A 21,093-nucleotide genomic window follows, 5' to 3' on the forward strand; every position below is an offset into this window, starting at 1 on the left:
AATAGGGATCTCTATGCAAGTATCTTAGTCTCCATACAAGTGATTGGGTAAGCTCTTGCCGTCTGGCTCATTCTGTGACTAGAGGACTGGCTTATCTTCATACAGAATTACCACGAGGAGGTAAGACAGTGAATAGAAGAGGAATGATACTCATGTGGAGTCCAAATTAAAGGGAAATTTTATTCGTATCTTCAAAGTAAAAGTGTATTTTATATATAGCAGATTTATTAGCCAGCCATTTGAAAGATCTGACATGAGAACTGTATTTTAAATCTAATAGAAAGAATGAGAAAAATAATTTCAGAACTCTAGAGGGGTCATGGATACCATTAAGAATTTGATTAAAGCTCTGAACACTGTCCCTGCAAAGATACCCGTATAGGTATACTTTAAAAAATGTTCTTGTAATACAATTGCTCCCTGGCTGGCATGGCTCAGTGGTTGACCATAGACCTATGAACCAGGAGGTCATAGTTTGATTCCTGGTCAGGGCACATGCCCAGGTTGTAGGCTCAATCCCCAGTGTGGAGCATGTAGGAGGCAGCTGATTAATGATTCTCTCTCATCACTGATGTTTCTGTCTGTCTTTCCTTCTCCCTTCCTCTCTGAAATCAATAAAAAAATACATTTGTTTTCTGACTTTGTTACAAAATACACCTCATATCATAGGCAGCTCTAAATTAGCTTTGCTGTGAAACTGTCTTTGTGCTTTCTCAAGCTTTCATCCCTTACAGCATTTTCCTGTCGTAATACAGCCCAGAACATTGTTTTTTCAGTGTCTCTGACCTCTGTAGTGAAGAGAATTCTTAATGTATCAATTTCTTAGATCTTTTTCCAATGTATAATAGCATGGGTCGTCTTTTCTAGCTGCTGCTTCATATATAAATAATTGCTCCTGAATAATTTAGCAATTCATTTATCTTGACATCTTGCTTTTCCTGAATACAGAATTGACCAGTGTTATTACCTGTGTAGCAACTTGATGCACTCACTCACTTTAGTGCTTTAGCACATTAACCATTTGGACTGTGTTTCCTTATTCTTACTCTTAAATATTGTTATAGCTCCTTTAATAAGCTGGCTTAGCACAGAACTTAAAAATATCTTCCTAATCAATCTTGTCAAGGCTTTCAAGTCAAACATTGGCTGAAAAGAAGGATTGCCATCAAGTAAGAGTTTTATTTAAGTGCATATCTTAGTCTTAAACATTACTTAATATTTTCACGAGTTTACCTTTAAAAAAAAATGAATATATATGTATATGCTATTGCAAGAAAGTATGGTAGCTGTGTGAACTTAAGATTTTACCTATTATTTTAAAAATAGTCCAACTATACTATACTATTTCAAAACATGAGGTATTGAGTTAAAATTTTGATTTCTTATGTTCTTTTTTGTTATTAGGAAATAAATAGGTAGAAAAAAAAACACCACTACCTTTTATAGTTATGTTGTAGTCCCTGTTACTTGCATACTCATTTCATGTCCAGTAGTGCTATTTAAGCATTAATGAATATTTGAAATTATCCAAACAGATCATTATAAACCTGCAATTTCCCATCGAGATTTAAACAGCAGAAATGTCCTGGTGAAAAATGATGGAACTTGTGTTATTAGTGACTTTGGGTTGTCCATGAGGCTGACTGGAAATAGACTGGTACGCCCAGGAGAAGAAGATAATGCAGCCATAAGTGAGGTGCGTGTATACAAGAAGAATCATACAGACATACTTTGAAAACATTATGAATTGCATTTAAGAATCCACTACCTTGATAACTCCTCATGATAATTATCCTTATACTAGGGGCCCAGTGCACGAATTCGTGCACCTTGAAAGGAACTGTGGGCAGTGAGGCTGTGGTAGGCACAGGGGCGGGTCTCGGCCCATCCTCCACACCCCTGCCTGGCCCCTCCCGCTGTGGCCCCTGGTCCCCTTTTTGCCGGCAGCCCCACTCTTACCGCCGCCGCACCCATTTGCTGACAGCGTTGGCCCTGCTTGTACCCTGAAGGCACGGAGCGATTGGGGCCAGCGCCAGCAGCAGTGAGAGCAGGGCCGGTGCTGTCAGCGGGTTCGAGCGGCAGCTGCTGCCTCGATCGCCCCTCAGGAACAGGGGAGGTGGGGAGAAGCTCTCAGGGGTGGTCAGGGCCATCACCCGCCACTCACACCCACTGATGGCGCCGAGCGATTGGGACCAGCATTGGGCACCGGCAGCGGGTGCAAGCGGGGCTGGCACTGGCAGTGGGTGTGAGTGGCGGCTCCGGCACTGTGCGAGTGGGGCCGTTGCCGGCAGCAGGCAGGAGAGGTGGCTGCCAGCCCTGATCTCCCTTCAGGAGCAGGGGGAGGTAGAGAAGCCCTGAGGGGTGATCTTGGCCGGGAGCCGCTGCTCTCACCCATTGACGGCACCCAGCGATTGGCACCGAGTGGGGCTGGTACCAGCAGTAGGTGCAAGTGCCAGGCCGGACCATGGTGCACAGGAGCAAAGAATTTTTAGTAACAACCAGAGGCTCGCCCTGATGGCAGTGACCAATGCCCCGCCTTGGTCTGGCGCCCCTGCTCACCCGCTCCACCATCCTGCCATGACCGACGCCTGCCATGTTCCGCGCACATCCTCTGGTGGTCAGTGCACGTCATAGCTACTGGTTGTTCAGTTGTTCCGCCGTTCGTTCTGTTTGCATATTAGCCTTTTATTATATAAGGATTCCACCAATTATAGCATTTTAGAAATTACAAAATTAAGAAATACCAAAGACACTGCATAGAGTTCATCAGTTTATTATGGAAGTCACTGCCATTCAAGTTCATTTTTTATAAGCATTAGGAAGAAATTTATAGGAACTGATTTTTGAAGTAGGAGTAAAATTATCAAGGTGAGACAGGACCTAGTCACCTTCTGATAAATCACTATTACAATGTGGAGCATATCCTTCTGTGGCCTTTTTCTCTGCATTTACATATATAAGTCTATACATACATTTATATTTTTTGTGACTTTTTAAAAATATTAAGTGGTATACATATTGTTTTGCATTTTTCTCACTGTGTCTTAAAGGTGTTGTTTTTTATGTTGATATGCAATGGAAGATCTAGCTCATTATTTTTTATTGATTCTGTGCAATAGGATGTATTGACCACAGTGTAATTATTCAAGGGCATTTTATAGATTAAAAAAATCAGGTATGAACAGTTTCAGTAACATAGTTAGGGTACAATAACTTACTAACATCTTGTTGATATGAAATGGATGTATAATTTCTGTCTAATGCAGCCGTGGGCAAACTACGGCCCGTGGGCCGGATTTGGCCCGTTTGAAATGAATAAAACTAAAAAAAAAAAAAAGACTGTACCCTTTTATGTAATGATGTTTACTTTGAATTTATATTAGTTCACACAAACACTCCATCCATGCTTTTGTTCCGGCCCTCTGGTCCAGTTTAAGAACCCATTGTGGCCCTCGAGTCAAAAAGTTTGCCCACCCCTGGGACTCTAATGTATGTCCTTCATTCTCATTCCGAAAATTGTTGCTCTAATTTTTCAGGTTGGTACAATCAGATATATGGCACCAGAAGTTCTAGAAGGAGCTGTGAACCTGAGGGACTGTGAATCTGCTTTGAAACAAGTAGACATGTATGCTCTTGGACTAATCTATTGGGAGATATTTATGAGATGTACAGACCTCTTCCCAGGTAAGAGATCTATCAAAAATTTATATATGAATTTTATGCAAAGCAGTTATATCTGCTTTTTCTACCTATATTAAAAAAAGTCAACTTTGTGTTTTTACTCTCTCTTTTTTAATGTTTTTTTGTTGTTGATGGTATTACAGATTTTTACTTGCATTTAAACCTTTAGTTTAGTGCCATCTAGTGTTCAGAAACATTATTAGCCAGAAGGAAAAACTTACTAAAAGGACTCCATGTTTGTATTGAGTGCAATTTAATTAATTGCTCACAATAGCTTATCTAACCATATTTAGTTTGGTCTCTGATTGCTTTAGCAGTCATAATTTTCCTTATGCACCCTCAGAGCATTTGATAAGCTACACTTACATTCTGTCCTAAATTGACTCAATAAGGAATTAGAAGCAATGAATAAACCACTGGAACACTTTTTTCTTTCTGTCTGTTTTTTTATTCTCTCTTCATGCCTTCCTACATTCCTTCATCCTTTCAGTGAAAGAACATTCATCTAATGTGAATGCTATGCTTTATTTGAGGCTTACTTGAATTAACCAGATGAATTTATGTTTTTTCCTTTTGTTAGTATTTTTTACATCACTGTCATGTAGAATCGTAACTGCATAGGGTACAGAATGATTTGATATAAATGGTCTCTATTTTATAAGAATAACACTATTAAAAATATAGAGAAAGGAAAAACAGACAATTGAATCACCATTGGACAAATTTATGAAATGGAACTATTTCATAAAAACAGATTAATAGTAGAGTTGAAATTTTTTGCTTTAAAAACAGTAAGTATTTAACAATAGTTTATAATTCTAAAAGAGGGGTGGGCAAACTTTTTGACTCGAGTGCCACAGTGGGTTCTTAAACTGGACCAGAGGGCCGGAACAAAAGCATGGATGGAGTGTTTGTGTGAACTAATATAAATTCAAAGTAAACATCATTACATAAAAGGGTACGGTCTTTTTTTTTTTTTTTTCAGTTTTATTCATTTCAAACGGGCCGAATCTGGCCCGCGGGCTGTAGTTTGCCCACGGCTGTTCTAAAATATGATGAAATTAATTATTTAGATTAACCAGGGTCTGTCATTTCTTATTTGGAAGTATATTTTTTAGTTAATTGGAAGTACAGTGTACTCAGTTGAAGTGTTTTTCTGCAAATTGTAGGAACTGTAGTAGAATCATAGTATTATTGGAACTTTGGAACTTTTTATTTCTAGTATTGAAACTTAGGCCACAGATTTTTAAAAATATCCTAACCCAGAATTATTGTTTTATAGAAGTATGTCTGACTAAATGACACTGCCATCGCAACATTTTTAAGCAACTACTGCATTCAAAGAATAACTATTGCTTTTCATCTGGTAAATAATAAAGAACAATATTAGATGTTTATAAAGGGGAAAGGCAAAATTTTGGAAGAATTATAATAGAACTAGAAGGAGTTTTTAAAAGAAAAAAGAGATAGGGTATTACTGTTTAGTAATACAGAGTTTCAATTTGGAAAGATAAAAAAAATTCTGGAGATTGATGGTAGTGATGGTTGCACATCATGAATATTCTTAGTGCCATAGAACTGTACACTTGAAAATGGTTTAAATGGTCAATTTTATGTTATATATATTTAACCACAATAAAAAAAATAAAGGAAAAAAAAGAGAGTTGCATTAAGATACCTTATAATCTTGAATATAGAAATGAGGAAGAAGATGCACATGTGAGAGAAAAGGTAGAAGAGGAATCTGTGGTTTTAATTAACAGAAGAAAGTTTAAGGAATTGAGAAATATTCAGAGATATGAGAAATAGTGAGGATGGCAGTCAGGAACTTAGGAAAAATCCTGGCTTACACTGGAAAGATGAGTAAATTATGGAGGCTTTTGGATAAAGTATTGAAGACAACTTAAGAAAAATTTTAAAAGCATTTAAAAGAAGAGGCTATTGATAGAACTAAGGTTAAAATGATTATTTAAGAATTGTCTACACCAGTGGTTCTTAACCTTCTGGCCCTTTAAATACAGTTCCTCATGTTGTAACCCAACCATAAAATTATTTTTATTGCTACTTCATAACTGTAATGTTGCTACTGTTATGAATCGTCATGTAAATATCTGATATGCAGGATGGTCTTAGGCGACCCCTGTGAAAGGGTGGTTCGACCACCAAAGGGGTCGCGACCCACAGGTTGAGAACCGCTGGTCTACACGGACCTGGTCATTGGGAACTTAAGAGTGGATGTACTCCTTTAAGAGAACATATGAAGAGAGGAAAAATTGTTGAATAAAGACTGAATATTGCCTGGCTGGCATGGCTCAGTAGTTAAGCGTGGACATATGAACCCATTCAGGGCATATGCCCGGGTTGTGGGCTTGATCCCCAGTGTGGGGCATGCAAGAGGCCAGTGAGTCTCTCTTATCATTGATCTCTCTCTCTCTCTCTCTCTCTCTCTCTCTCTCTCTTTCTTCCTTCCTCTCTGAAACAAAAATATATATATTTTTTAAAAGACTGAATATTAGGCCCTCCCCAAATAGGTTAGTTATGAAGACATATGGTCAGAAAAAGTGAGAAAACTGAGAAATTATAGTATCTGAAAAGTCAGTGTTAGAAAGTGTTAAGAACCAAGATTGATAGCAATAAATGTAATTGTAAGGTCAAAAGGAAATAGAACTGACAAATAATCTTTGAATTTGAATAATAGGTCACTGGTATTCTCAGAGGAGTTTCTGTGAAATAGAGAAGATAAATACTACAGAGTATAGGAGGGGAACATATTAATAAAGCACAGATAGAGGATACAGGGCACTTAAGTTTTAACAGTGAAATGGGGTGGAAGTTAAAAAAAGAAAGAAGCCGAAACTGGTTTGGCTCAGTGAATAGAGCGTCGGCCTGCGGACTGAAGGGTCCCAGGTTCGATTCCGGTCAGGGGCATGTACCTGGGTTGCGGGCACATCCCCAGTGGGGGATGCGCAGGAGGCGGCTGATCGATGTTTCTGACTCTCTATCCCTCTCCCTTCCTCTCTGTAAAAAATCAATAAAATATATATATAAAAAAAGAAAGAATACCCTAAACCAAGCCACATCCACCAGCCAATCAGGAGCAAATATTCAAATTAACTCGACTAAGATGGCAGCGGCCATGGAGCTGGAGAGAGCAGGAGGCTTGGATTGCCCCAGGCGATGGAAAAAGCCAAGCTTCCCGCCTGCCCTGCAGGCCCTGAGCTCTGCTCAAGGCTACAAAGTTTCAATTATAGAAGATAAATAAATCCCAGATACCTGCTTCTAGCCCGCGGCCATGGCCAGCCTGAAAACGGCCATAAGCCCCTCACTCAGGCTGGCCAGGGACCCCAGTAGGGCCCCCCCACCCTGAAGGGGCTGTGGCCAGCCTGAAAACAGCCCTCAGCTCCTCACCCAGGCTGGCCACACCCCCATGGGGTGAGGGTCCCCACTGGGGTGCTTGGCCAGCCTGCAAACAGCCATCAGCCCCTCACCAAGGCTGGCCAGGCACCCCAGTGGGGACCCCCACCCTGATCCAGGACACCCTTCAGGGCAAACCAGCCGGCCCCCACCCGTGCACCCGGCAGCCCTCGGGGGATGTCCACTTGCCAGCAGGGAGCAGGCCTAACCTACAGTTGGACATCCTTAGCACTGCTGAGGCGGCAGGAGAGGCTCCCACCACCACCGCTGTACTGCCAGCCATAAGCCTGGCTTGTGGCTGAGTAGAGCTCCTCCCATGTGAGAGCGCACTGACCACCAGAGGGCAGCTCCTGCATTGAGCATCTGCCCCCTGGTGGTCAGTGTGTGTCATAGTGACCAGTCATTCCCAGTTCTTCTGCTGTTAGGGTCAGTTTGCATATTACCCTTTTACTATATAGGATAGAGGCCTGGTGCACAGGTGGGGACCGGCTGGTTTGCCCTGAAGGGTGTCCTGGATCAGGGTGGGGGTCCCGCTTGGGTGCCTGGCCAGTCTGGATGAGGGGCTGATGGCTCTTTCCAGCTGGTCACACCCCCTTCAGGGTGGTGGTCCCCATTGGGGTGCCTGGCCAGTCTGGGTGAGGAGCTGAGGGCCGTTTTCAGGCTGGCGGGTGATTGAAGCTCCTAATCTCTCCTTTTTTTCTATGGGATTTATTTACCTTCTATGGCTGTCACTGGAACTGAGAGCCCGCTTTAGCTCTGAGGCTCGGCTCCAGCTCTGAGACCTCGGCTGCTGAAATCAGGTATCTGGGTTTGTTTGGCTTCTATAATTGAAACACTGTTGCAGCTACAGCTCTAAGGCCCGGCTGGCTGAAAGCAGGTTTCTGGAGTTTGTTTCGCATCTATAATTGCAACATTGTTTTTTAGAGTGCAGCTCAGAGGCCGGCAGCGGCAGGTGGGGAACCTTGGCTTCCTCCACCTCTGGAGCAAGCAAGCTTCCTGTTCACTTCAGCTGCCTGGCTGCCGGCCACCATCTTGGTTGGCAGTTAATTTGCATATCGCCCTGATTAGCCAATGGGATGCATGTCGGAGGTATGGTTAATTACCATGTTTGTCTATTATTAGATAGGATGGACACACTATGGAAGCTGATTGCAAAATACAGGTGGAGGAGGGTAGAGGGGGATAAATGGTGAAGGATGGACTTGGAGGGGTGAATATGCAATATAGTATACAGATGATGTGTTGTAGAATTGTGCACCTGAAACCTGTATAATTTTGTTAACCAGTGTCACTCCAGTAAATTCAATAAAAGGGAAAAAATATTAGCAAAACAAATGAATAAGGTATTTCTATTACAAAGGAAGAATGAAATGCTGCCAAGTTTATACTCAGGAGGGAGAAAGGAGAAAAAAGGAAGGCAAGAGAAATAAAAAAGAAAGAGAAAAGTATAATTTAAGTTAGGGACTAAAATTCCTAACTGCTTAGAGGCATAATTAACAAGTAGCAAGTGTTGTGAGAAGCAAGGAATGGCATCTGATAGTCTTAGATATTTATCTATTTTGGACAGTTTGAGAGAAAATAGGATTATAAAACTTCCCTTAAGCAATTCAGTGATTATAAAGTTTAAGGCAGTCATTCCAATGCCTAATACAAAGTTAGCTCTACACAACTAACTATGAAACAATTAGATTTAGAACCATGAAAATTTAGTAGAAATTTAATAATTCTTAATGTTATTCAAATCACAAGACAAAATTGTGCCTCAGATTCATTTAGCAAGTTTTCTCATTGTTATTTAGACCTGATTAAAAAAATTAGTAAAATTGTGTATTTTTACTTGTTCTACCAAATCAATATTTGAAGAAAAAAATAGCTAATAAATAACACTGGGAGGGTATTATGTGGGTTGTGTATATATGTCAAAGAGATATACTAGTAAATATCTTACAGTTCAAAGGTGGTATGGATTGAGGTTTTATCATATGAGGATTCATGAAAGTTTTATACTAACTGGCAATGTTAAGTCCTTTAGTTTTGTCTTTCAAGTTCATTGTTGATGGTTATTGATAAAAAAATAAGTATCAGCTGAAATGTTTAGAGTATGTGAAAATATCACTTGTATTTATAGATAGTGCAATATTCCAAAAAATTTTGGGCTATGCTTCATAGATTATAGAATTATTCTTTGTAAATATCCTATATAATAAAAGCATAGTATGCGAATTGCCCCCTCGACCTGGAGTTCATTCGGGAGTTTGACCAGGGGGCGGGGCCAGCCAGGGGAAGGGAGGGAAGCCCTGGCCTGCGGCTGTGGTGGTGGTGGCAGGTGACTGGGGGAAGGGAGGGAGGCCCCAGCAGGCAGCCTCTAGGGACCCTACCGGTACATGAATTTCCTGCACTGGGCCTCTACTGTATATATATATAAAAGCCTAAGTGACCAGCTGGTAGCTGTGACATGCACTGACCACCAGGGGGCAGACACTCAACGCAGGAGCTGCCGAGCAACAGCAACTTTGTAGAGTGCCCTCTCGCACTCGGGGGATGTTGGACTGCTGGTTTCGGCCCAATCCCTGCAGGCCAGGCCGTAGGACCACACCTCTAGTTTCTTAATATTGGTGGAGGATAGTGTTTATAAGTTCTTTTTAGTATTCAAATTGAAACATAAAACTTAAATTACATGTTTTTTCTATCTCAGTCATTATAACTTTTGTATTATTTCTAAGTGTGTGAAATAAGGAAGGTGAATATTGCCATTTTGCTAAGGAGAAAACGGAAACACAGAACAGTTAAAAATGACTTTTGCAAGGTAGAAAGGAAGCCAAGATTAGGAACTAAATGCCTTATCATGGTGTCTTCCTTCTAAATTATCCTGTCATTTTAATTGGGGTGGGGGTTGGGGAGGGGGGTGGCAGTGGCGAGGAGACAGAAAGGTCTCTATTTCCCCAGAGGTATTTGCCAAGATTTTTACTAGATGATTTGTTTTCTGAATGTTGGTCCCAGAGGTCTTCTGTGTAGCTCAATATGTTTATTAAGTTTACTTTGATCACATTTTGTAAAAATTATAAGCCTCTCATTACAAGCCCCGGATTGTGCTTCTTGGGCAGTGGTAGAATACTTAATGATACTTAAAAATCCTTGCTCTAAAAAGGAAAGAAAAATCCTTGATCTAGAAACTGTTTGATAAGAAACTGTTTAAATGCTTTTAAAGATCAGTATATTGATTTCCCTGTCAAATGGTCATTGTCATACAAGTTTTTGTGACATTTGAAACAGATTTTATCAATCTAGCTGTATTATAATAGAGCAAATGATATAATTAGATATAATTAGATGACTGTACAACCCTCCCAGTTATGTTCGTGTTTGTTGTGCTAGATCCTGGGCATCTCCTCATATTCAGTATCCTTGATCCCTATATGCAATAAGAATTCAAGCATATTAATATGTATATATGAAAAAATCTCTTCCCTCCAAATTTTGTAATGCTAGAACCATTTAAAAATACCTTTTCAACATTGAAAGTACTGTTTAACTTATTATTATTATTATTTTTTTTTTAGGTAGTAGCAAAAATTTACTTAGCTACAGTTACATACTTGTCTGTTTCCCTCACATAGTAATAGCCAGGTTCTTTAGGTATTGAACTTGGAATTTATTTATTTTTTTTGTTTAACTTATTAAAAAACATTTAATTTACCAGAGACTATTCTAAGTGAAACATTTATTAATACTGCATTAAACCCACAAAGGGGTTTCTTCAGAATTTCCAAATATGGGAAAGGATTAAGAAAAAAAAGAGTGTGAGTTTCTTTGCTTGCTTAGTATCTAATACTCCTGTAATTATATCATTTTATGATAATTGGACATTTTACTCTGTCCTTTTAAAAAAATTCACAGGTGAATCTGTACCTGAATACCAGATGGCTTTTCAGACAGAAGTTGGAAACCATCCCACTTTTGAAGATATGCAGGTTCTGGTGTCTAGGGAAAAACAGAGACCTAAGTTCCCAGAAGCTTGGAAAGAAAATAGCCTGGTAAGAAAAACTAATTATTAAAAACATGACTTAACGACTATGTTTTAATGTTGTTTGAAGCAAAAAAGGACGGTTAATAATGTTAATAGTTTTTTAGACTTGTCTAATGCCAAAATTCCAACCTACTTGATTTTATTTTTAAATCAATTTACTTGATTTTTGTTGTTAGGTGTTTTAAAATTTTTCAGTATAAAAAGTCCCCCTTTTTGGTTCAGTTTCAGTTTTTTCCAAGTATAAAATAGTATTTAAAGAGTCTATTATGTGTTGTTTGTCAGAATGGGTAACAACTGGAATAATTAACAAGTTAATATTTGAAATGTTATTGAAATTCCATCTTACTCTCTTGAGAATGGTACTAAAAGTGTTTAATTAGTGCAGACTTACCAATTCAGTGGCTAAGGGAAATTTAAGCTGCACCAAAAAGAAAGCAAGGTACAGCCTATAAATACTGCATATTAAATGCAGCTCACAACATTGAAATATCTTCAGAGGCTCCTATCATTTCAGTAGATTATTGCCATGATACTAAAAACATCTTACAAACATTTACATACACACACATACCCACTCTCTGTCTCATATAAGTTTTTTACATAAGTGGGAGTATCTCATTATTTACTATCATTTCTGAAGCTTTATTCTTTTAATATGGACAGTTTTCATGTCAGTACATATAGATGTTTCTCTTTATCCCCATTTGACAGTATGCTATTGTGTGCTATATCATAATTACCCCTTATTGATGACAGTACCCTGGATTTCATATTTTAAACAGTTTTTTTTAAAAGAATTAAAATTATGCTTATGTATAGTAAACAAAACCCAATTAAATAGAAGGATATAAAAAAGAAAATGGAAAAGACTACCCGTCCCCACCACCATTCTTCAAAAATAACTCTCATTAACATTGTTCTGAAGTTTTTGTTCTATTTATTTATTTATTTATTTATTTATTTATTTATTTATTTATTTATTGTTTTTAATTTTCTCTTCTAGAAGTTACCATTATAATGCTACTATATTTATTCTTATTTCTTTTTAAAAAATAAGTCTTCATTCAGATTATTACAGTTGTTCCTCTTTTTTCTCCCCATATCTCCCCTCCACCCAGTTCCCACCCAACCCCATGCCCTTACCCCCCCCCCCATTGTCCTCGTCCATAGGTGTTAGATTTTTGTCCAGTCCCTTCCCGCACCTCCCACACCCCCTTCCCCCGAGAATTGTCAGTCCACTCCCTTTCTGTGCCCCTGATTCTATTATATTCACCAGTTTATTCTGTTCATTATATTTTTTATTCTCTTGATTTTTAGATTAACGTGTTGATAGATATGTATTTGTTGTTACTTTGTTGTTCATAATTTTTATCTTTTACCTTTTTCTTCTTTCTCCTCTTCTTAAAGAATACCCTTTAGCATTTCATATAATACCAGTTTGGTGGTGATGAACTCCTTTAGCTTGTTCTTTTTTTTTTTTTTAATAAATCTTTATTGTTCATATTATTACAGATGTTCCTCTTTTTTCTCCCCATAGCTCCCCTCCACCTGGTTCCCACCCCAACCCATGCCCTTAACCCCCGCCACTGTCCTCATCCATAGGTATAAGATTTTTGTCCAAACTCTTCCTGCACCCTTCACACCCCCTTCCCCCTGAGAATTGTCAGTCCACTCCCTTACTATGCCCCCACTTCTATTATATTCACCAGTTTATTCTGTTCATCAGATTTTTTTTATTGACTTAATTTTTAGATTCACTTGATGATAGATATGTATTTGTTGTCCCTTTGTTGTTTTGTTGTTCCTAATTTTTATCTTTACCTTTTTCTTCTTCCTCTTCTTAAGGAATAACCTTCAGCATTTCATATAATCCTGGTTTGGTGGTGATGAACTCCTTTAGTTTTTTCTTATCTGTGAAGCTCTTTATCTGACCTTCAATTCTAAATGATATCTTTGCTGGGTAGAGTAACCTTGGTTGTAGGTTCTTACTATTCATCACTTTGAATATTTCTTGCCACTCTCTTCTGGACTGCATGGTTTCTGTTGAGAAATCGGCTGACCGTCGTATGGGTACTCCCTTGTAGGTAACTGTTTTTCTCTTGCTGCTTTTAAGATTCTCTCTTTGTCTTTTGCCCTTGGCATTTTAATTATGATGTGTCTTGGTGTGGTCATCTTTGGATTCCTCTAATTTGGGGTTCTCTTCACTTCCTGAACTTGTAAGTCTATTTCTTTCACCAGGGGAAGTTTTCTGTCATTATTTCTTCTAATAGGCTTTCAATATCCTACTCTCTCTCTTCTTCTGGCACCCCTATAATTCAGATGTTGATATGTTTGAAGTTGTCCCAGAGGCTCCTTACACTATCTTCATATTTTTGGATTCTTTTTTCTTTCTGCTTTTCCAGTTGGGTGTTTTTTGCTTCTTCATATTTCAAATCTTTGACTTGATTCTTGGAATCCTCTGGTCTGCTGTTGGGTGTCTGTATATTATTCTTTATTTCAGTCAGTGTATGCTTAATTTCTGACTGGTCCTTTTCCATTTTTTTTTGCATTCTCATTAAGATCCTTGAAGGTCTCACTAAGTTCCTCGGAGGTTTGTAGAAGATTATTGAGTAACCTTATAACTGTGTTTTTGAACTCTAAATCCAGTAATTTGCTTTCCTCCATTTCTTTCATTTGTGACATGTTTCTTTGTCTCTGCATTTTTTATGCTTCCCTGTGTTGATACAGTGGCTTTGTGTGGTAGGTGTCCTATTGGGCCCAGTAGCTCAGCCTCCCCAATCACCTGAGGTGGAAACTCTTGGTGCACCCCTTTGTGGTCTTTGTGCACAGTCTTGTTGTAGTTAAGCCTTAATTGCTGTTGGTATCCCTGGGAGGAAATGACCTCCAGGCCAATTGATTGCAAGGACCTGCTGTGTCTATAGTGGAAGAACTGCTGTGCTGGAGACACCCTTATGGAGCAGGACTTGCTTCAGTGGGGCTTTGGTGCTCACTGAGTCTGTCCCTGAGTGTGTCTCTTATGGATCTGAAGAGTTGTAAGCTGGTGTGGCCTCACTTTGACCACTGGGTACACTGGCTCTTGGATTTCCAAGGAGGTGCAAAGTCAGCCTCTTCCTGAGGCCACCCAGCAGGAGCTACAGAGATATCTGCTGATTCCTCCTCTTTGTTTGGGGTTTGAAGGTGCCCAGGTAAGGCACAGCTGTGAAGCAATGCAGGCTGCTGACGAGCCTTAGTCCTTCTTTTGGAAGCTCTGGGATTCTCTGACAAGGCTACAATTTGACAGGTTTTTAGGCGGAGAAAGGCTAGACCATTTGTATGCAAAAGCCTCTGTACACAGCTTGGGTGGGGTTGTAAATTGGGTGGGGTGGGGTTTCAGGGAATCACTGGGTAGTGCAAACCGCAATGGTTACCCATAGACCAGGGGTGGGCAAACTTTTTGACTCGAGGGCCACAATGGGTTCTTAAACTGGACCAGAGGGCCGGAACAAAAGCATGGATGGAGTGTTTGTGTGAACTAATATAAATTCAAAGTAAACATAATTACATAAAAGGGTACGGTCTTTTATTTCAATAGTTTTATTCATTTCAAATGGGCCGGATCCGGCCCGTGGGCCGTAGTTTGCCCACAACTGCCATAGACCCTGCCCTGGATAGGTCCCTGGGTCTCTGTGTCCTGTGGCCCCATTGTAGGAACAATGAACGCTGTGAGCACCTCAGAGAAAGCTGCCCTCGTGGTCCGGTCAATGCCAGACAGTCCAGTTTCTCCCCATATGAGCCTGGGTCCCCAGAGACTCCCTCTGGACTGAAGAAGACCTCAGTTGCCAGCTCTTTCTGCGTGCCTCCCTACTTCTGCACTTTACTTCCGCACCTCCTCTGAGTCTCAGTTTGCTTTTCTTTTTCCTTCTAGCTGTAGAATTTCCACTCAGCCAGTCTTCCTGTGGTTCTGGATGATGTCTGTTTTGTCTTTTAGTTGTATTTTTTTTTTCCTATGTCCCTGATTCTATTATGATCACCAGATTATTTATTCACTTGATTCTTAGATTCACTTGTTGATAGATGCATATTTGTTGTTCATAATTTGTATCTTTACCTTTTTCTTCTTCTTCCTCTTCTTAAAGGATACCTTTCAGCATTTCATATAATACTGGTTTGGTGGTGATGAACTCCTTTAGCTTTTCCTTATCTGTGAAGCTCTTTATCTGACCTTCAGTTCTGAATGATAGCTTTGCTGGATAAAGTAATCTTGGTTGTAGGTTCTTGGTATTCATCACTTTGAATATTTCTTGCCACTCCCTCCTGGCCTGCAAAGTTTATGTTGAGAAATCAGCTGACAGTCCTATGGGTATTCCCTTGTAGGTAACTGGGTTTCTTTCTCTTGCTGCTTTTAGGATTCTCTCTTTGTCTTTTGCTCTTGGCATTTTAATTATGATGTGTCTTGGTGTGGTCCTCTTTGGATTCCTTTTGTTTGGGGTTCTCTGCGCTTCCTGGACTTGTAAGTCTATTTCTTTCACCAGGTGGGGGAAGTTTTCTGTCATGATTTCTTCAAATAGGTTTTCAATATCTTGCTCTCTCTCATCTTCTGGAACCCCTATAATTCAGATGTTGGTACGTTTGAAGCTGTCCCAGAGGCTCCTTACACTATCTTCGTAATTTTGGATTCTTTTTTCATTTTGCTTTTCCAGTTGGGTGGTTTTTGCTTCTTTGCGTTTCGAGTCTTTGACTTGATTCTTGCGCTCCTCTGGTCTGCTGTTGGGTGTCTGTATAATATTCTTTATTTCAGTCAGTGTATGCTTAATTTCTAGTTGGTTCTTTATCACAACATCGAGGGTCTCATTAGATTTCTTGAGGATCTCACTACATTTATCGTTGATCTCACCAGTCTTTTCGAGGGCCTTACTAAGTTTATCGGCAGCTTCTAGACAGTTCTTGAGAGACCTTAAAAGTGTGGTTTTGAGCTCTATATCTTCCATTTCTGACATTTGCGTCCTGTTTCTTTGTCTCTGCATTTTTTTATCTTTTCTTGGTGCACCCCCTAGTGGTCTTTGTGCACAGTCTTGTTGTAGTTAAGCCTTGATTGTCGGCAATACCAGGGGTGATTTGACCTCCAGGCTAACTGGCTATGAGAGTCCTGTTTTGTCTTTTAGTTGTATTTTTGAAGTGGCTGTGCGAGGCAGCAATTTCAGGTGTTTACCTATGCCGCTATCTTGGTTTCTCACATTCATGAATTTTTTGAAGTTCCTTTTAAAATAATGTGTGTTAGTTATGCACATGGGTAGTAAACATTATGAATCCTTGCACATTAAAAAGTGTTTCTATCTTGTCCTCACATTTGAGTAATAATTTGGCTAGGTAATAGTTTCAAGATCAAAATCATTTCCTCACAACTTTGAAACCACTACTCACTTGTCCTCTAGCATCCAGATGTGATAATGAGAATTCCAGCACCAACTAGTATCATTCAATTGCTTTTTGTTTTCTTCTCTTATTTTCTTTTCTCTATAAGCTTTTAAGCCTTTTACTTCATCATTGGAATTATGTAGGCATGGATCTTTTCACACCTTTCGCTTTACACTGGACAGGTTTTCAGCTTGAAAATTTGGAAGTTCCTTCAATTCAGAGGAATTTTTTTACATGATTAAAAAAATTATTTCCTCTTTATTTCTGCCTTATGGAATTCTCATTAGACAAATATTGGACCACCTGCCATTTAGGTCTCAGTTCTTCTCCTTGCATTTTTCAATTTTTTGTTGTTGTAAATTATTTAAATTTACTCAGCTTTACCTTTGAAATCATTTATTTGTTTTCACCTTTTCCATTCTACTTGTTATCTGTTCATTAAAATTTTACTTTCCACAGTCATACGTATAATTTCTAGATATTTTTATTGTTTGCTTTTTCCAGAGCAATCTGTTCTTGTTTTAAGAATATAATAGGAATTTTATTATTTCTGAGGGTGTACATTTGAATTTTTTTTTTTATATATATTTTATTGATTTTTTACAGAGAGGAAGGGAGAGGGATAGAGAGTTAGAAACATCGATGAGAGAGAAACATCGATCAGCTGCCTCCTGCACATCTCCTACTGGGGATGTGCCCGCAACCCAGGTACACGCCCTTGACCGGAATCGAACCCGGGACCCTCCAGTCCGCAGGCCGACGCTCTATCCACTGAGCCAAACCGGTTCCGGCTACATTTGAATTTTTGACACTTTATGCAGTTTTCTTGATGTATAATTAAAGAACAAAAATGAAAACATTTTAATTATGTAATTTAAATCTTTTTACTATGTATTTTCACATTTTAATTTTAGGTTGTCTTGGTAGGATTAGAATATTTTCATTCTGGCCCTGTCTGGTTTGGCTCAGTGGCTAGAGCTTTGGCCTGCAGTCTGAAGGGTCCTGGGTTCGATTCCGGTAAAGGGCACATGCTCTGGTCGTGGGCTTGGTCCCCAGTGGGGGGCGTGCAGGAGGCAACCGAACATGATTCTCTCTTATCATTGGTGTTTCTGTCTCTCTCCCCCTCTTCCTGCCTCTCTGAAATCAATTAAAAAATATTTTTAAAAGAATATTTTCATTCTGGATCATGACTTATATGGGGTGTTGGCACATCAGAGAGAGGCTAGAAAGATGTTATATGTTTCCATACAGATTTAGATTAAATATTTTCTCCATTGGTCATCTTTGTCAGTAGATTACCTTCAAGGAAGGCTTCTGCTTCAAATGAGATTGCAATTTTCTTTAAGTATGAGGGAATTAAAGACCTATTGCCAATCACGTATGCCCAAGATTGCCTCCAAACTGGAGTCCTGCTATAGGAAGTGGGACAGAACTTAAAGAGGTCCCTGGCAGCAGGTGAGAGGCTGAATCCTTTACAGCCTCACAACAGAGCACCCCTCAAAGAAAAAAATCTCGTGAAATTTTACCTCATCAAATACTTCATCTTCTTTAACTTGTTTATTTCACCAGAGAAATTGGACTCTGATTTTGAAGTATTTCTTGGCAACCCTACCATTATGGGATATGCATCATATGCATATTTACTTGAAAACTTTTTACTCCAAATTTAGACTAGGTTTCTAAGTAAGGGATGAAGTAATTCTTGGTTCAGTTCCAATGAATCCATTTAATGTGTTACAGTCTGTAGATCTGCCTGTCTGCAGTGACAATCCAGTACTAGAGTTATATAGCAAGTGCATGGTTTATAAAAATAGAGAGGAATTCCCCTGTGTGGAAAAGAAAACACCTTTGCTTCATAGTTGCATTGAAATAAAAACACACACATTTTTATAGTAACAAAACTCAAGACTCTTGCCAGAACCGGTTTGGCTCAGTGGATAGAGCGTCGGCCTGCGGACTCAAAGGTCCCAGGTTCGATTCCAGTCAAGGGCATGTACCTTGGTTGCGGGCACATCCCCAGTGGGGGGCGTGCAGGAGGCGGCTGATTGGTGTTTCTCTCTCATCGATGTTTTTACCTCTCTATCCCTCTCCCTTCCTCTCTGTAAAAAATCAATAAAATATATTTTAAAAAAACAAAACAACTCAGACTCTTTCAAATATTAATGAATGTAAAAACTAGTTTTAAAAACTACCAGAGACCCAAGCATAGTTCAGTCAGTAATTGGGGGAAGAATAATTTTCTGATTAAAATGAAAGTATAGAAAATACTTTCTGAGAAAACTATATGAAAATGTTAGCTATAGTTACCACTGAATATTAGATTTATGAATAACTTTTCCCCCTATACTTTTAGAATTTATAGTAAAAATGAACTATTGTAACAATCACACAAGTAGTTTAAGGCTGCTTTTTATATTAAAATATTTTAAATTAGGAAAACAAAAAATTATAGGTCCTAGTTTTTTAAATAACTTTTTCTTTCATATGTAAAACAATAAAAATATTTATTTAAGAAAAGAATATTAGTTTCAGTTTTATAGTAAGAGTACCAGCTCAGTTAAAGGCCTGGTTTCAAATCTTGGCTCTACTTGCTAGTGATAAATTAAAAGATCTGTTTTTACTTATCACATTAACAAAGTGTTGGTGATGGGAAAGCAGATACTTTTTTTGTTGTTGGGAGTGCCATCAATTTGGAGGGTAATCTGGCAATAACAAATTTTAAATGTATTTTACCCTTTGATCCAGCAATAATATCTCCAGGAATTTGTTCCTCAACTGCACTTACACACATGTAGAAAAATGCATGTGTAAGATGTTCAATGCAGTGTCATTTATACCAGCAAAAACTGGAAACTATCCTCTTATAAGGATCAGGCTAAAAACTTATGATATAATGGATACTATGCAGCATTAAAAGAATTAGGAATATGTATATGTTCCTGATTGCTAAATAAAAGTAGTATGGCTAAGTGAGTATAGTAATTCTCATTTGTATGTTAGAAAAAAAATATTAAAAAACATGTAGCCTTGTAATGCATAGAGCTTGCTCTTATGTATATTTCTTCAAGGAGTTACGTTAAAGCTTCCATGCTTACTTGCTACTCACCATTTCAGAAATGTGACCCTTTATAAATCTCTGAAGTCTAAAAAGTTTTATTATATTTATGTAAAATATTTGTTAAATAAAAATACTTTTATCCTACTTCATATCATTAAAAACTCAATACTTTTTTCGTTAAAGATACACTGTTTGACATGTGCTTTTTTACAGGCAGTGAGGTCACTCAAGGAGACAATCGAAGACTGTTGGGACCAGGATGCAGAGGCTCGGCTTACTGCACAGTGTGCTGAGGAGAGGATGGCTGAACTTATGATGATATGGGAAAGAAACAAATCCGTGAGCCCAACAGTCAATCCGATGTCTACTGCAATGCAGAATGAGCGGTAAGATCCACAGGGATTGGCATCCATCAGTCAGTATTGAAAACTGAGACCAAACAGAATAGGAAATAAACATTTTTATCAGTATAATAGTGCAGTGATTAACTAATCCAATCTAAAGTCAAAATTTTTCTTTCAATATTCTTGCTATTTTACTGAAGATTTTTGATATAAATGCAAGATGGAATCTGTGGGGTTTTTAGTATCTTAAAGATACAGTGAAAGAGGTTAGTTTTTCCTCTATTAATGCACCAACTTCCCTACAATAATAAAGGTAAAACGTTTTCGTAGTTCCAAAAGTTTATAAGCACTTCCTCAGATATTATATTTATTCTTTGTTATTAATCCTCCTGTCCCTGCTGTTCGTTTGTTTAATGAAAATGGAATATGATCTTGCCTATGTATTGAACCTGTTTCATTGGAGACGATTATTTCCAGACTTCTTTTTTTTTTTTTTTTTTAAATATATTTTATTGATTTTTTACAGAGAGGAAGGGAGAGAGATAGAGAGTTAGAAACATCGATGAGAGAGAAACATCGATCAGCTGCCTCCTGCACATCTCCTACTGGGGATGTGCCGCAACCCAGGTACATGCCCTTGACCGGAATCGAACCTGGGACCTTTTAGTCCGCAGGCCGACGCTCTATCCACTGAGCCAAACCGGTTTCGGCTATTTCCAGACTTCTTATCCAATGTTCTTTCTTATAGAATATACTACTACTTTTATAGGAGAGCAGTTCATAAGGTCTTTCTATCCCGGCATGAACATTATTTTATACTTGTGTTTTTGTTAGAGCTATGGTGTTTGGTTCTAAATAAAAGGGCTATTTATTTATTTATTTATTTATTTTAGCAAAGGTGGAAATTTATTGAAGAACAGGTACAGACTCCCTCGTGGGGAAGAGGAAAGACTCTCACAGCAGAGACTTGCACGTGGGGAGGGGGAGTCCCCTAAAAGCGCTTATTAAAAGATTCCTAAAACTTGGAACTTTCAGACTATATCACCTGTGTTTCTTTGTTTCATGTTTGGGGAAAAGTGTTCTCACAAATTTGTCATTTTATCTAATATATGTTAAAAATGTTTAGAGAGGCATCAAAGAAAAAGTTACCAGAGAAAATTGAGATAAAAGTATAC

The 21,093-nt window shown here is 38.7% G+C and overlaps 1 protein-coding gene across 2 annotated transcripts in view; it reads left to right on the top strand.

Annotated features, from left to right (window-relative positions):
* The window catches only part of BMPR2 (bone morphogenetic protein receptor type 2), a 114,447-nt gene that overhangs the window by 84,412 nt on the left and 8,942 nt on the right, over positions 1 to 21,093 (top strand). For both annotated transcript variants that reach the window (XM_081096158.1, XM_081096159.1), the window contains exons 7-11: positions 6 to 120; positions 1,536 to 1,696; positions 3,537 to 3,684; positions 10,993 to 11,129; positions 19,788 to 19,960. In XM_081096158.1, the coding sequence (XP_080952284.1) occupies positions 6 to 120; positions 1,536 to 1,696; positions 3,537 to 3,684; positions 10,993 to 11,129; positions 19,788 to 19,960 (734 nt within the window). The remainder of the gene's footprint in view (positions 1 to 5; positions 121 to 1,535; positions 1,697 to 3,536; positions 3,685 to 10,992; positions 11,130 to 19,787; positions 19,961 to 21,093) is intronic.

The sequence above is a fragment of the Myotis nattereri genome, assembly GCF_964212035.1.
Source record: "Myotis nattereri genome assembly, chromosome: 7".
Lineage (NCBI taxonomy): Eukaryota > Metazoa > Chordata > Mammalia > Chiroptera > Vespertilionidae > Myotis > Myotis nattereri.